Genomic DNA, 15,596 nt, shown 5'->3' with positions numbered 1-15,596 from the left:
CTCTCGAGAAACCTCCGAGCCCTCAGATCTCTGTGACCTGGAGGGTCGCAGGCATTTTTGCAGGTGCTTGGGTCTTCTGCTGATTGTGTTCCCTAGTCCAGTGACAGATATTCTCCAGCTCTTGCTTTTTGTTGGACATTGTTTCAAGTCTTGGAAATGGGTGCTATTAGAACAAAACTGGCCTTAAAGAACTCCTATTCTAGTGACAATATATAGACAAGTCAATATATATGATGTGTCTGTCTCATTAAATGAGTAAAGGACATCAGAGAGGACAGCGAGTCATAGACTGGGTGGATTTTCATATCCATGACCTTTGGGCAGAGATTGAAGAGATGAGGTTGTGAGGATCACATTGGGAGGGGAATTCTGGGTGTTCAGGAGATGACAGCAGGCACGGCACAAGAAGAATGGAGGAGGAAGAGCTGTGGGAGGTGAGGTGGGGTCAAGGTCCAGATCATTTAAAGCCTTGCTGGCTTCCATAAGGACTTTGGATTTTATTCTGAGCAGACACGAGTTACCAGCAGGGTCCATGCAGAGAAGAGGTGTGTTTTGATTTCCCTTTAGGAAGGACCAAACTGTGCCAATGAATGGGAAGTTGAAAACAGTTCACCAGTCAGGAACAGAGGTCTAAAGGACAGTGGCTGTAGGCGGGACTTCAGAAAGAAAATGTCAACTTCTCACTTTTCATCAGCTGTGTTTCTTTATAGAGCCCAACTATTTAAAGAAAAGCATCCCTTCCTCTCTTACTACATAGTTTATAGGTCTTGACTATGTTTTTCTCATCTACTTTGTTCTTCTCCATCTCTATCTATCGAAGTCTGTCAAATGCTAGAACATTAACTTGTGAATTTACTCTGCCTCCAGCACTGGAGAGTCCTTGGTAACTCTCTGTGCTATTTACTCTACCTTTAGTCTTGAATTTTAGGGTTTTTACTATTCTGTGTCTGGCAAAGGGACATACATGGGTGACTTGTAATCTCACTCTTAACCTTCTACTGCTATCTAAGGGGCTGACCTGACATTACCAATGTGAATACTTGGCAAACATACCAGGAAGCAATAATTATCTTTCTATCTTGTCCTTATTTCTTCTTTCTGGGGCTAGCACTTAGTTTTCTTTATTTTCTAAAGCTTTAGAGGTCAGAGAGCGCTTACCTGGAGCAGGATGATCATTGTGAGAAACATATAGAAGCCTCCAAGGGCAAGGGAGAGGAAGTTCCCATCAGCGTCTGGCACATCAAAGGGAGGATGCTCTTTAAAGGTCCTATTCCAGAGACCATGTCCTGAGAAGAAACAAAACTAGGTGTGAGAGTAAGTCTTTACTTAGTCTTAAGTTGTCTAGGTACCCATGACCTATTCCTGGACATGGGTGGGCTTTTGAAAATCTCATTCTTATTCCCCATGACATGCTGCTCCTGCTCCCTGTCTTTTCCTTTAGTGTGGCAGTGATTCTTCGTGTACTCAGCTCTTCACAGTTCAATCCCTTGAATCCCTTGATAGAATGATGGACACTAAGTCAGTTTTTACTGGGAGTGGTTAATATGAAGATTATCTATATTTTGGTGGAGTCTTACCACATAGGAGTTGGAAAGATAGTAGAATGTATACTTTTCAGTTTTATTGTAAGAAGTATGTGGCTGGGCAGTCTTGACACACCAGTCTTCCTACTTTCTACTTATCCCTTCATCTATTCATTTACCTGATTACCTATCTTTTACCACTCTTCCCTCCTATATCTAATAATTATTAATGGGATCAGTGTTGGTTTTCATTCTTGAGTAATCCCCACTAAGCCAAGGATTCTGATTAAAGGACCGTGAGCGGGTGGTGTGCTAGAGCATGGAGGAGCATGGAATGCTGGGAGAGGCCACAGAACTCACAGCACAGGCACACTGAACTCTGTGTTTCCTTATTTGCTAAATGGGTGACAACACCCATTATCCCAGGATAATGCTAGAGGAGCTACATCCAGCACCTGCTACAGACTCGTCTGAATGTGGACGTCCTTGTCTGTTAATTACTTATAGCTAACCTATAGGGTTATCGTAAAACTAGAATAATCCATTGTGTTTATTACTGTACTGACTACATTTGTGTCATCTTTAGTCAAGGAAGAGGGAACCTCAACTGATAAGATTCCCCTACCAGATTTGCCTGTGGACAAATCTGTGGTACATTTTCTTCATTGATGTGGGAGGGATTAGCTTACGGAGGTGATGCCACCCCTGAGCAGGTAGTCCTCGATGGTATAAGAGAACATGTGAGTGAGCCATGAGGAAGATGCCAGTGAGCAACATTCTCCCATGGCTTCTATTTCAGTTATTGCCTCTAGATTTCTGCCCTGATTTCCCTCAATGACGGACTGTGATGTAGAGTAACTCCTCACAAAAAAAAAAAAAAAAAAAAAAAAATCTCTCAGCTTCAAGGCAGGAACTTTAGAGAATAAGAACCATAAGATGTCACCTCGCCCAAAGACCCCTCCTCCCAGGCTGGACCAAATTCTTCACAGTTACTTCAGAAGAAACGGGCACTACAGACATGCTATAATTTGGTGGTGATAGTATAGAGCAGAAGACATGCACAGAGAAGGGAACCCCAAAGAAAGATGAGAAAGCAGAGAAGCTGCAAGGTAAACCAGAGGTCTCAGGGGTCCTGGAACCTTGGCAAGTGTGTGTGTTTGAAGGAGGGCCTGGTGGGCGGAGCAAGAAGACACACATTGTTATCAAACCAAAGGAACCCTGGACTCATACTTGACGTGGGAGGACTGTCTCCTCTTCAAAGTCTCTGCTTTAATGAGGGGGCCAAAGAGTCCTGTTTCATAAAAGTTGCTATTTGCAATAGAGAATTTGCCTTCCTTCTCTATTAATGTTCTCCCTTTATCATTTTCGGGAACTTGTAAAGCCAATTCTGGGCACCTTATCTATGTGTGGCTGTGTAATCATTAACTTATTATTTTTTTTTTTTTTTTGGTCTGGAGACATAGTGATCTTAAATAAACTTTCAGTTCTGGCATGCCTGAAAACTCTACTCAACATGGAGGCATAGTTCCTGCAGCCATGTGGGCAGGGTTGGAGTGGCTGTGTCCTTCCTGTGATCTCCTTGATCTTCCTGGACTGCCCTTTCAGCCAAGACTCACCCATTTACGCAAAGCTGCTAGACTCACTTGTGAGGTACATTAAGTATAAACTCCTGGCCACCTTGAGACAAGTCCCAGTGTCCTTACTACATGGACAGACTATATCTCTCCCTTTGCCTTTCAGGTATCTTTTCAAATATAGAGATGGTGATACATTCAGAATAAGACTGAAAGCAAACATCATTGCTGCTCTTTGGGTTGGTGTCATCAGGGTGTCTGGGCTTATGAGTGTTTCCTTTTGATCATCCTTGATTTTTTGTGGGGTGCCAGAGGCATGGGGGTATACAACAGATGACAACTAGTGTTCAACAGGCCGACCTACAAGATGAATGATTCTCTGATAGGGAGCCCAACTTGGTAAGGCAGTGGGGTCACTAGCTATAGATAACTGTTTGTCTCTGTCTGTAATTTTTCTCATGTGCCACTAAAAACAGCTATGGGTATTATTCCTACTGCTCATGTATTTATCTCGTGAAAATATTCTATCTGCTGGGCACACATAGAGCTGTGGATGGTCAGGAAGATGATTTCTGCTCTCAACTATATAATTTTGATGAATGGAGTTAATACTGGGACATTTTTCATTACTCAGACTGACATAAGAAAGTAATAGTATTCTCAGTCACCAAGACAGCTAACTTCAGACTTCAGAACAAATGCAAAGCAAACTGGTTGCTCCTGGAGATGAATATCTGGTTGCCTCTAGAGACAAATATATGAGGCCAATTTCACAGGTGTTTATTGCTGATTCAAGGTCAGAGCATGAAGCAACTTTAGTAGACCTAACTTTATCAGCTATGGACTTTCTCTCCCAAATCTCAAGGTTCAGCCAACTAACGTTTATTGTTTAAGTCCTGAATGTCAATGTCACTTTTTGACCACTCAGAACTATGTGTTTACTTAACTCATTGGCCAGTCAGCATGACCTCCCTAGCTGGAGAGAAACTGTGTGCTCAGTTTGGCTCCGTTTCTCATTGTTTACTCAAGTAGTGCTGTGACCCTGAAGATGTGATTCACAGTTGCCCAGAGGTTTTGTCTGTGAGAAGAAGCAGGAGAGATGAAGAGGCAATTAGGTGAGAAAATAGGCGGAAGTAGGAGAAGAGAGAGAGAGAGAGAGAGAGAGAGAGAGAGAGAGAGAGAGAGTATGTGTGCATGTGTTGGTAGGAAGATGTAGCTGAATGTGCAGAGAGAAATGCGAGGGAGGGGTAGGAGAGATGGGAGAAATGAGGCTGTGTAAAGAAGTGCAAAGGTATATAGCTATGTGGGGAACATGTGGAGATTATAACTGTACGCAAAGAGATGTAACTGTGTAGAGAGATTGTCAAGAAAGAGATTATACAAGATGAAGTAAAAGAGAAGGTTACCATCAGGAAACCGTGTAATTGTTCTTTTTTTCTTACATTAACATCAGGTAAGATGTGTTTCCTTATTACCCTCAGGTAGAAAAGGTCTTGTCTTCAGAGAGAGAAATTTTCAAGATGCATTAATAAATTTACCTTCAGAATGTGTGACCCTTTCCATAAAGATCCTTAGACAGATAACCTTTGCTACTTTGAAGGTCTCCTTAGCCCTGGGTGCAGTCCTGGGAGCTGGCAACCCCAGGCTGAAACAGTGGGGTCTCCTTAAGCATTCTGTGAGCCATCCATAGGTTAAAGATGATGGGGAAAATGGGTAAGAGCTCTATGGAGAATCCTTTCTTGTCTCCACTCTGAAGACCAACTTCTAGCTCACTCTTTTCTGTGCCTTGGTCTTACTCTTATGCACGAGACAGCTGGCTGCTTCTCTGTCTATACCCCTTCTCCTTCCCACTCTGTACCCTCCTTGTGCTGCCCATTTGGCTAAGAACATTCTTTCTCTCCCCAGATTCCCGGCCTCGCTGTGCTCCTGAACTTGTGTCTGTCACCTATCACCTGTAGCAAATGTCCACCTCATTTAGTAATCAGCTAAAGCAGGTACCACTCCAGCAAAGACTCCCATTCATTCCACAGTGCCCTCAGGAAGCAAACTAACACATCACCCCTAGCAAGATACATCCTAATCAGTGGGTCCTGGGAAGAGGCTGTCTTATAAGGAAAAGAAGATGGGGCAGATGGGATTAACTCATGAAATTCGAAATGGGGAGTATCCTGGATTCGCCTGGTGGGTTCAAGGATGTAATTACAAATGTGTTTATAAAAGGAGGCTCCACAGACAAGGCTGGGGAGATGTGAGCAGAGAATGGAAGAAGCCTGTAGTGAAATGAACAGAGGAAACTTGTAGAAACTGACAAAGACAGAGAGATTCCTCCCTCTGTCTCATCAGAAGGAAGCAGATCTGCTGAAATTGTGGTCTTAACCCATTTAAATTGGACTTCTGATGTTTAGAAGAAGATGCAGAAGCAGATTGAATTTGTGCTGTTTTGAATCCCCTAGTATTACTTAGTTTCATGGCCAGGACAGGCAAATAATGCAGTACCCATGGGCAGTCCCCCCTTTGAGCAGGGAAGGGTGAGCGCTTGATTCTGTTGTTTGACTCCCATTGTGGGCTCTTTAAGGACTGGTCCTGCGGCTCACTCATCCTGCTCTCCTTTCATGCTCAGAGAACACCTGTGTTCCATGGGATCCTTTTTCAACCCACCAATGATAGACAATATTGCTAATATTTAAGAACACATACAATTTCAGAAGACGTTCATCAGTACCCCACTAAAGTAGGTACTGAAGACTTCATTCTTCTTTAAGGAAATGAAAGCTCAGAATTACAGTGACTTGCCATAGGAATGGGTGTCTGTGTTGCTTTTGGCAGAACATCCCTTACCTACAGCCCCAATGAGGCACATGAGGAAGAGGAGGCCGATGCAGAAGAAGATGTCCGTGTTGATGCGCCGCTCGATCTTGCTGCGTTTGTAGCGGGGACCACTATTGTTCAGCATGGCTTTTGTTTCATGACCTTTGAGGGAAAACTGGGACTTTAGATGGAAGGAAATGCATATGCAAAGGTCCCGCAGAAGGCTTGAGCTCGGTACCCACAGCTCCCATGGTTGCTTCTTTGTGTCTAAGGTGCTGACATCTCATGAGGAAGAGCAGTAGAGCCAAAATCCATCACCCCGTATCCCTCAGCTACACGTCCACATGAAATCTTGTTCAAAGAAAAAAAAGTGCCAAAGTTGGAAGGCTATCAGTTCTCCTAGTTGCTTCTTTTCTCCCTGGGGAAACTGAGGAGCAGGGTGGAAGGAACTTGTCTGACGTGAAAGAATAAGTTAATATTGGAATCACAGTGGGAGTCAGGAGCCTTTTTTTCACCAACCCAGGGAACTTCTTAAAAAAAAAACCAGTACACCAGCTCCCAAAGCCAAAAGCTTCAGTGCTACTGAGTTAGCCTCCTTGAGGATTTCAAACAGTAACAGCGGTGGAAGCAAATGAGCTCCAATTACTAAATTAGGTTCGCGCTGCTGCAGTTGTGAGGAGCTCTGACAGTACGACCGGTACAGGTTGCTGCATTCATGGCCCACTGCCTGCCTCAGGCTCACCTCATAGGGGTGCTCACCTTCTGAGACTCTTCCATTCTTTAGGCAGGAAGTGGGGTCAGAGGCAAAGCAGTGAGGACAGGGGTGCTAGAGTTGGGACTCAGCTCTGCCCACATTTGGCCTCGGCTTGCAGGGCTCAATAAATGTTTGCCAGGAGAAGCACCTACCACCATACCAGTACGCTTATTCTTCTGGAAGACTATGTCTGTGTGTGATGAGTGGATGGCCCATAATGATATGACATAGCCCAGATGGACCTAATCAGAGCTGAGCCAATCGTGTGCCAAGTCCTTACAACTCACTATACTGGGCGCTAAATTAAACCTCTTTTCTTGAAAGTTATCCTGCCTCAGTGTTGTAGTATAGTTATAAAAACATCTCCATATCTAGAGCCATATAGTGGATAAAGGAAACATAACTGAAAAAAAAAAAAAAACAGTAACAAGTTTATTCAGCCATTCCTCACTAGATAAAGTGCTAGGTGACTTGTCTGGGATAGGCCATTTGATTCCCAAGTGTCTACACAGTAGACACATATTCTTTCCATGGTAAAGTAGGAAAACTGAGATGGGAGAGAAGCTATTCCTCGGTGGGGTTATTCTGACAACTTGCTCATACTTCTTTCTGTCCCCAAGCCACCATTGAGGTGATGAACTGAGCCCCTCTCCCTATGTGGTGGGATGCATGGTAATGATCAGCATCTCATTATGTCCCCTGTGGACCAAGTGAGTGTCTGTGGTTCCCAGGCTCTGTGTGCTTGAGCTGAGAAATAGGGAGTTGTGTGGCTCTGCCCCTGGGAGCTCCTGTGAGTTTCCACTGTCTGAAGATGAATTTAGTGGACAGATTGGAAAGGGAAGTATTGAGGCAGGTTGAAAGAAAAAAAGAAACTGCACAGAGACAATGACCTGCATAGATGACAATGCCAGCGGCCACCTCGGTGTTTCGGATGGTGCAGCCTCGGAGCAGAAGACTCTCACTGCCGAAGCCAGTCCTGGTCTGGTCAGGATGCTCCCTAGGAAAAAGGAGTGAAAGTCAGGCAGTATTCTGCTGGTCTCTGTGTGGTTTCTGGCTAGTATAAAAGAACCAGAAGCCCTGAGTAAAAGCAATCCATTTTCTCCTTTTCCCCATTCCAAGGGTTAGTGCTGCTTTTGGGGATCCTATCTCTATGTTCAGATGAATCTCATCATTGCTTCTGGGAAGCCTGGGTGAGCCTGGACCATCAGAATGGAACTGTTCCTCCAAAGAATTCCTCATTTACCCACATGAAAGGCAGAACTGTGCTGAAAAAAATCCTAGATTTCAAGTCTCACCCTCAAATCGGTTGCAGGATAACGTTTGGGGGAATGGGCTTTTGGACCTTCAAGGGCTGGTGCTGTGTTTCCTCTGGACAGGGTTCACATCCCTTCCTCTGTCACATACCTGCTTGGGACCAGAGCACAGCAGCTGAGCATCCTGGCTCATAGAAGATGGCAGATCTTCCTGCTTTTTACATCACGAGGCAGATATAGGAAGTAAAATAAGGTAAGCAGGGGTGGGCTACAGCCTTCTCGCATCTGAGCGATCTCACTCTCAATTCTCTCTCCGCATCCTTTACCTCCCTTGCACGGTGGCCCTTTGTCTAACTGCAGACATGTCTTTGTTCCTCGAACCTCAGGAGGGATGTCAGCTTTCCATTTCGTGATAGAAACATCTGAGCCAGAATAATTCCATCCATGTATTACCTTCAGCATGGCATTCTTAGCTGGTTCTTCTGCCCTGGGATTGCAAGCAGCTTTAACTCTAATATTCTAAAGCCATTGTGAGAACAGGAAGGCAGCAATCTTAACACTGAATTTCTTCTCCCTGTGGTTCATCAATACTTCATTTTCCTATGTAGAGCTGTGACATTTTCTATGTGTTAATGAAGCTGAAGGCAATGCTATCATATCCGTTTTATAGGAGGGACAGTGGTGACAAATTCAAAGATCTTATAAGTGGGAGAATATGTCTTTGATGAAATAACTTGCCCTTTCATACTATGCTTGTACTCCACATGCCTATTGATTTACCAAATGATTCTCTTTTTTATTTATTGGTATAATTTTTTTCATACAATACACTTGGACTAAGTTTTCTCCTTCCCAAACTGCTCCCCAAACCTCTCTCCTCCCCCTTAATTCACCTTCATGTATTTCTCTCTTTTCCAAAGGAAAAAAAAATGGTCCCAAATCAAAACAAACAAATCCTGAAGACAAAAATAAAACAAGTCCAAAACCAAAATTAACCCCCAAACAACAACAACTTCAAACCAAACCAAACCAAACCAAACCAAACCAAACCAAACCAAACCAAACCAAGAAGCATGGAATTCATTTTGTGTTGGCCAACTACTTTTGATCATGGGGCTTGCTCTGAAGTGTAGTTGATACACTCAGTGCCATTCTAATGAAGAAAACTCATTTTAACCTCTCCCAGTGGGTATCAATTATAAACATCTTCCTGTTTGTGGGTGGGACTTGGTGTCCACTTCTTCTCTATTCTGGGTTTTTCGTCTGGTTTAAACTTAATTGTAGGCCTTGTGCCTGTTGTCATCCTTTCTGTGAATCTATGTGTGTATCAGTCTCATTGTATCTGGAAGATGATTTTCCCATGGATTTGTCCCTACCCCTGGGATAAAAGTCTTAAAATCTTTCTGACTTTTCTTCCACATAGATCCCTGAGCCTTGAGGGGAAGGTTTGATAAAGTCATCTCATTCAAGGCTGAGTGCTCTAAAGTCTCTCTCTGCACATTGTCTAGTTGTGGGTATCCGTGTTAATTACCATGTACTGCAAGAAGAAACTTCTAGAATCAGCAACGCCCTGATTCTCTGTAGGATGTATAATTGATAAATATGTTTTTTTTTTTTAAATACAGAGTCTTATTATGTAGTTCAGACTGTCCTTGAACTGATGATCCTTCCTTAAACTCACAACTACTAAAACGATAGGCATGGGCCACTGTGCCAATCTCAGTATCCATTTAAATGCTAACATTTCCTTATTCTGCCTATAAACTATGCTCACTTACGTGAGTATATTTGATTCTGGAAGGTTAGCAGGGTCATTGAGGAAAAGTTAAAGCTTAGAGAGGCTGATTTTTTTTTCAAGGCCACAAAGCTAGTATACAAGACATTTTAGGATTCTGGATCACAGGTGACAGACTGCTGGCGGCTTATAGTTTATGACAGTCTGAAGTAATAGCACAAGAGAGAGCCAACTTCTCTTACAGTACCTATTTCTGGATAGGTGGGAAAAAGGCTTCGTTGTCTCGTGGCGGCTGTTCCATTGAGCACTCTTTGTGAACAGAGATGTCTATGGTCAACATGAAGCATTTATGTCTTGGCATTAACATTTGGGCAGGACAGTCCTTTGTTGTGGGGTCTTCTTGTACATTGTAGGATGTTGAGTGGTACCCTGGACTCTGTCTACAAAAGGTCAGTGGCACAGCTTCCCAGCTGTTTTAACCGCTACTGCCACCAGACATTGCCAAAGGACTCCTGATTAAGGAGAGGGATATTGCCTACAGATATTCATTTGTTTAGTTCATCAACTCTTTATTGAGACAAGGTCTTATGTAGCCAAGGCTGGCCTCAAACTTGTTAGGTAGCTACATATGACCTTGTGCTTCTGATCTTCCTGTCTCCACCTTCTAAGTGCTAGAGTTACATATAATAGAGAAGTTGGTCCTCAGGGAAGAGAAGTTCTGTGGCATAGGTGTCACAAGTTTTATTCTGCAAAGATGGCACCCAAGAAATTGACAGGTAAGTAAACCGATCCAGCTCACACAGCTTATTGTTGGGCGACCTACACCTCAAGTCCAGGTCTTTAAAACTCCACAGACTATTTAACCTCAGTATCTGGAGTATCTTAACTGTCTGGCCATTTCAAGAAAATATTTTCTAGCAGCAGAGGTGGTGTTTACCAGTAGCCCAGGGGCCTTAGGTACTTACATATAACCCTTAAACTTGCTGAGGTGGTTGTTAGGCCTCTCACATATGATGGTACTGTGGAAGTACTCCGGTTGGAACTGCACCTCCTGCAAAAAAGAGGACCCTGTGAAGCAGTTGCGTCAGAGGGATCTGGTCTTCATAGGGTCATAATTGCTGCGATGGGCATTACAGATAAGGTCACTGTGCTTTGCTACACTGTGATGCTGGCAGCATGTTGGATTAAAGTTGTCTTCATTAAGGAGATGAAAGTCAATGGGAACAGAGTTGGGTGTAGATTGAGGGAAGGTGGATGCAGCGGAAGTCATCATTTTACAGCTCCCCCCCCCCCAGGCTCACACATTCTAGCTGCCTCCCTCTTTCACAAAGTTCCTTGAGCCTTGGATGCTGGGAAGCTGGTATAGATGACCCACCCATAGCTAAATACTCAGTTACTGTATTTGCTATTTTGACCAGTTATGAGTTTCTTCGTTAACCATTACCCACTGCAAAAAGAATAGTGTATTGTGGCCATCATACTGGGTGGCACAGAAATATGAGAGGGGAAAGGCAGGGTTTTCATGCTGAAGATGGTAACTTCGGCACTCAGAACACCAAGACAGGAGAGTCACAAGTTCAATGCTAGATTGGCTACATAGCAAGACACCATGTTTATACAACACTAATAACAGCAGCAATGAAAAAGGCAATATGCACACTAAGTAGACAGCACAGCCAACATGCCTGTGAGTATATTTCCAAAGTTTAGAAACAGTCACAAATATATTCATGTATGCATATTCATATAAATTTTTGCATTTCAAAAATGAGTTAGAGGTCATGTATCTGGAATATTCTTTCAAACAGTGTACATACATGTATGCACGTGTGTGTATATCAGTGGTCAATATATTAATCTTTCCTCAATGTTCTATGCCTTATTGATTGTCTTTTGAGACAGGGTTTCTTACTGAATCACTGATTAAACTAGATTACCTGGCTGGCAGGTACTGTGTCTCTTCCTAACTCACTGTCCCCGACATCAAGATTACAGGTAAACTATAATGCTATGCCCAACTTTTCACACAGGTGCTGGGAGCCAGAGCCAGGTCCTCATGCCCCTGCAGTAAGCATGTTACATATTCCATTCTCGTTCCCAGCCTGCCTTGAATATTTCTGAATGTCAATTTAAATATTTTTAGGCACACCTGAAAAGGTCAGTTGCAAAGATATACCCTGTTTCCTTTCATTCAATATTTATATCATTTCCCTTTGTTTTGCTTTTATAAAAACTTTCCTTTTTATAACTTGCTTCAGCTGCAATAGCTATAATATAGCAGTAGTAAAGTGTAATTGGGGAGGAGGAGGAGATGACATTGCTTTCCAACAATAGTCACCACTGAATAATCCTGTGTTTAACTCCCGAGCCTCAGTTTCTTCATCTGTCAAATGGAGCTAATGTCACCTATCCTACCTATCTTGTTGTGCCCTAGAAGACAGAATCTATATGGGAGAGTTCTGTAATAAGTATCACTCTATGCAAACGGAAGGACAGCAGCAGGGCTGAAGGCAGTGGTGGGAGTGGTTCCTGGGTAGACTTCCGAGCATGTGAGTGAGTTAGTTCATCAGCCAGAGTCGCAAACTACAGCTGTTTGAAGAAGGCAATTTGATTCGAAGAAATGATAGCATTTTCTGTCTTTGTGTAAATATACTGTTCATTGCACCCAAGGGGTGCCAACATTAATAAACTGTCTTCTCACTTGAAATAAATTACCCATATAGGAGTGTCTAAAAATATGGCTCTTGTCCCTCCAGGTATTGATTCTTCCAGGGACAAATGTTGAGTCCTGGGATGATGACAAGCCAGGCTGTAATTTGTCAGTTGCTTTTGCGCTCCTGATTAAGCCGTGCGCTTTGGTGCCAACCCAGACCACTGGGCTTGTTGCTGGGTTTCCCAGAGGAGTCCCTGTTGCCTACTGAACCATATGCTCTGGAGCTCCAATCATGGCCATGGTGAAGTTTGAGTCTCTTGCCCCTGTATTTGCTCATGGTGAACCTTCTGCTGCATCCTTTCTCTTGTTCCTCATTCTTCTTTCTTTCCATGTATTGTCCATGGCTCCTGTATCTTCATCTCCTTTAGTACGTTTGACCTTGCTCTCTCTAGCTACCTGTCTCCTTGGTTCTTTCCTGTATTCTCCAAGATGGACTGCAGGGGACACAAGAATACTGCCTTTTTAAGTATTTAGTATTATTTTAAAAGTATGTGTCTGTGGTATGTACATGTGAGTGCAGGCATCCTTACAGACCACGAAGAGTGTTGTTCCCCTTTGGACAGTCAGTTGTGAGCCTTCTGCTGTGGCTATGGGAACAAAACTTGGGTCTTTTGCAGGAACACAATATGCTCTTTTAACCAGTGAGCTAGATCTCAAATTACCTAGCACCGTTTTCTCTAAACATGACCATGTGTTTCTTTTTGCCTGTAAGGACAAGCTGTGGTTTCTCCAGGGAAGCGTCTGTGACTGTGGATGGATGGATATGATCACTAGGTTATGCAATATCAACCAAGCTCAGCAACTTTGATTCTCTTCCCAGCTGGGGTAGGGCTCACCTCCCCAGCCCCTAGATTATCCTAGTTCATGGGTAAAGCTCATCTAACCAACTCGTTAATTGTGAATTGGTCTTTTCTCTAAGCTGCTACTTTTTGCTAAGAGTCCCACTGGCCACAGCCAAAGCACAGGGAGAGATAAGAGAAAAGACAGAGCAATGTCTCTGCAGGGCTTTTGGGCAGATCAGCCTCTCTTGCATACTTTCTCTGGGTCAGGCACATGCTCCTAAGTTCCCACAGTAACTTTAGGAGGCTTGGTTAAGTGTACAGATGAGAACAAACTGAGCATCGTTTCGTGGTTGGTAGGGAACCGTGAGGATAACAGGTCACATCATTGGAATCCAAACAAACTGATGTCATCGCTGGTGTCATGACCATCATTAGTCATTCCTCCCATTCTCATATTGTGATGATTTTTGCCACATTTATCAATACTTACTATATGCCAACAATCAAGTATTTAATAATGCCGCTTCTTTAGTGATTAGTCCTGTCAGTCAGGTTTCATTTGCTACTCTTATTTTACAGCCAAAGGAACTAAGACTCAAGTAGAAGCCATGCCTTCTTTGGGCCACCAGCAAACAGGGAAGGAAGGTGGCTTTGTCCTTAGAACCACTGACTCCAGAAATGTCACCCTTCAAATCACAGTCTTATGTGGATGCATGGAGGAAAGATTACTGTCTGAGTTCTTAGCCTTATACCTTTTTCTGTTTTTCCCTATGTAATAGATACAATGGAATGAATCATTCTCTAATATATTGTGGAGAACCAAAAATTCACTACAAGTAACATACACTACAATGCTGCTTTTGCTAAGCACATTTGCACTTGAAAATAGAGTACCAATAAAGGGTAAGGGTAGAAGTTTAGGCATTAAAAATGGCCCAGAAAATAGTCTTTGGGAGATTTTAATTTATCATTTTTTTTTCTATCTCTTCTGTGAAACCCACCAAATCCTGGTATAAGAAAGTAAAGTTAGCAAGCCAGTAAGCAGCATTCTTCCATGGTCTCTGCTTCAGTTCCTGCCTTTCCTTGCCTTGACTTGCCTTTATGATGGATAAACTATATGATGAAAAAAACTCTTTCCTACCCAAGTTGCTTTTGGTCATGTTTTCACTACAACAACAGAAGGCAAATTAGGACAGCTCACTCATAAAACTGTCTTCAAAAGTCAAGGTCTTATGTATTCATTCTTCACTCATTCATGAATTTGAGTAGTTTTTGGCTATCGGAACATGAGTCTTGGGGAAAGGGAAAGAGACTCAGAGAGGAGGAAGTGGCTATTGACATAAAACATTACTACAGCCATAAAACGACACACAGTTCCCTATCTTGTTCAGGTGTGTCCATGATCCGTACCTTTGAAATCCAAATGAGTTGGGCCAAGTGTCAGGGGGCAATAACTTCTCAGGTTGCGTTACTCTTGGCTGACCTGTGTCCCAGATATAGCAAGCTGGCCACTGTCAAGGCCACCAAGGCAATTCAAGCTGAAGCAATCTGGCTGGAGTATATTCCAACAGCAAAAACAGGCTAGAATGGGGAATCCCTTGCATCTTCCTCCAGGTTGACTTTTCTAGGTTCACTCACCACCATTTTCACAATGGATTATCAAGTTGTTCAATAAAACTGGTTAAGCAAGTACACACCTATCTTTGAGATTGTAATGGGTCAGTGCCCCATTTATTCATCTCCCCTTTTGCATTCTTTGCAAAACAAGCTCCCAAAGTCCCTCATCTCCCCGTTCATATCTTGATGTAAGTCAAGATGTCTGCCTTTTAGACTCCCCCACTGAGGGAATGTGAGGTGAGTGCAATGACTCACTCAAGGAAATCAAACAGAATGGAAAATCAAACAAGACCGTCAAGTGATCACTGCTTCCAATTGTTCATCATCATCTTGCTTTTCTACTTGTGGTTTCTAAGCCCAAATCATCAAACTTTCTTTTCATCCTCTGAGCCTTATTTTTTATTTTATTTATAATGATCTCTTTATATTCTACATAAAAATCCCAGTTCCCTTTCCCTCCCCTCCCCCTGCTCCCCCTACTTTCCCTCACTCTATTCCCCATGCGTTTCTCAAAGAGGATGAGGTTTATATATGCATCTTCCTTCCCTTCTTTCCCCTCCCATATTCTTACAACACTTCTCGTTTGTTTCAGTTACTTAGACCTAGACACCGAGAATTCTGTTACTTGTGAAGAAAAGGACCCTTAACACTACAGTGTCCTAGTCAACTCCATGGGATGGGCACATGACACATTTTCTTGGAGACTTTTAAAAAAAAAAGAATGCGATTTGGTAAAATTCTGATTCTCAGAACTACACCCTTTATTACTATATCATATTTGATAAAGTACTAACTTTACCAAATATTTAGGACAATTTAGCCCTATTTCATTGAGAA

General features: G+C 42.9%; 1 protein-coding gene across 1 annotated transcript in view; it reads right to left on the bottom strand.

Moving 5' to 3' along the window:
- Positions 1 to 15,596, bottom strand: part of Atp10b (ATPase phospholipid transporting 10B (putative)) — a 223,900-nt gene that overhangs the window by 45,281 nt on the left and 163,023 nt on the right. Inside the window, exons 6-9 of the mRNA XM_057775973.1 lie at positions 10,613 to 10,698; positions 7,550 to 7,656; positions 5,936 to 6,067; positions 1,159 to 1,286 (exon numbers count right to left, since the gene is read on the bottom strand). Coding sequence (XP_057631956.1) covers positions 1,159 to 1,286; positions 5,936 to 6,067; positions 7,550 to 7,656; positions 10,613 to 10,698 — 453 coding nt within the window. The remainder of the gene's footprint in view (positions 1 to 1,158; positions 1,287 to 5,935; positions 6,068 to 7,549; positions 7,657 to 10,612; positions 10,699 to 15,596) is intronic.

This window comes from Chionomys nivalis, chromosome 7, assembly GCF_950005125.1.
Source record: "Chionomys nivalis chromosome 7, mChiNiv1.1, whole genome shotgun sequence".
Taxonomy (NCBI): domain Eukaryota; kingdom Metazoa; phylum Chordata; class Mammalia; order Rodentia; family Cricetidae; genus Chionomys; species Chionomys nivalis.
The sequence above is the reverse complement of the archived record's forward strand: the minus strand, read 5'-3'. Positions and strand labels throughout refer to the sequence as shown.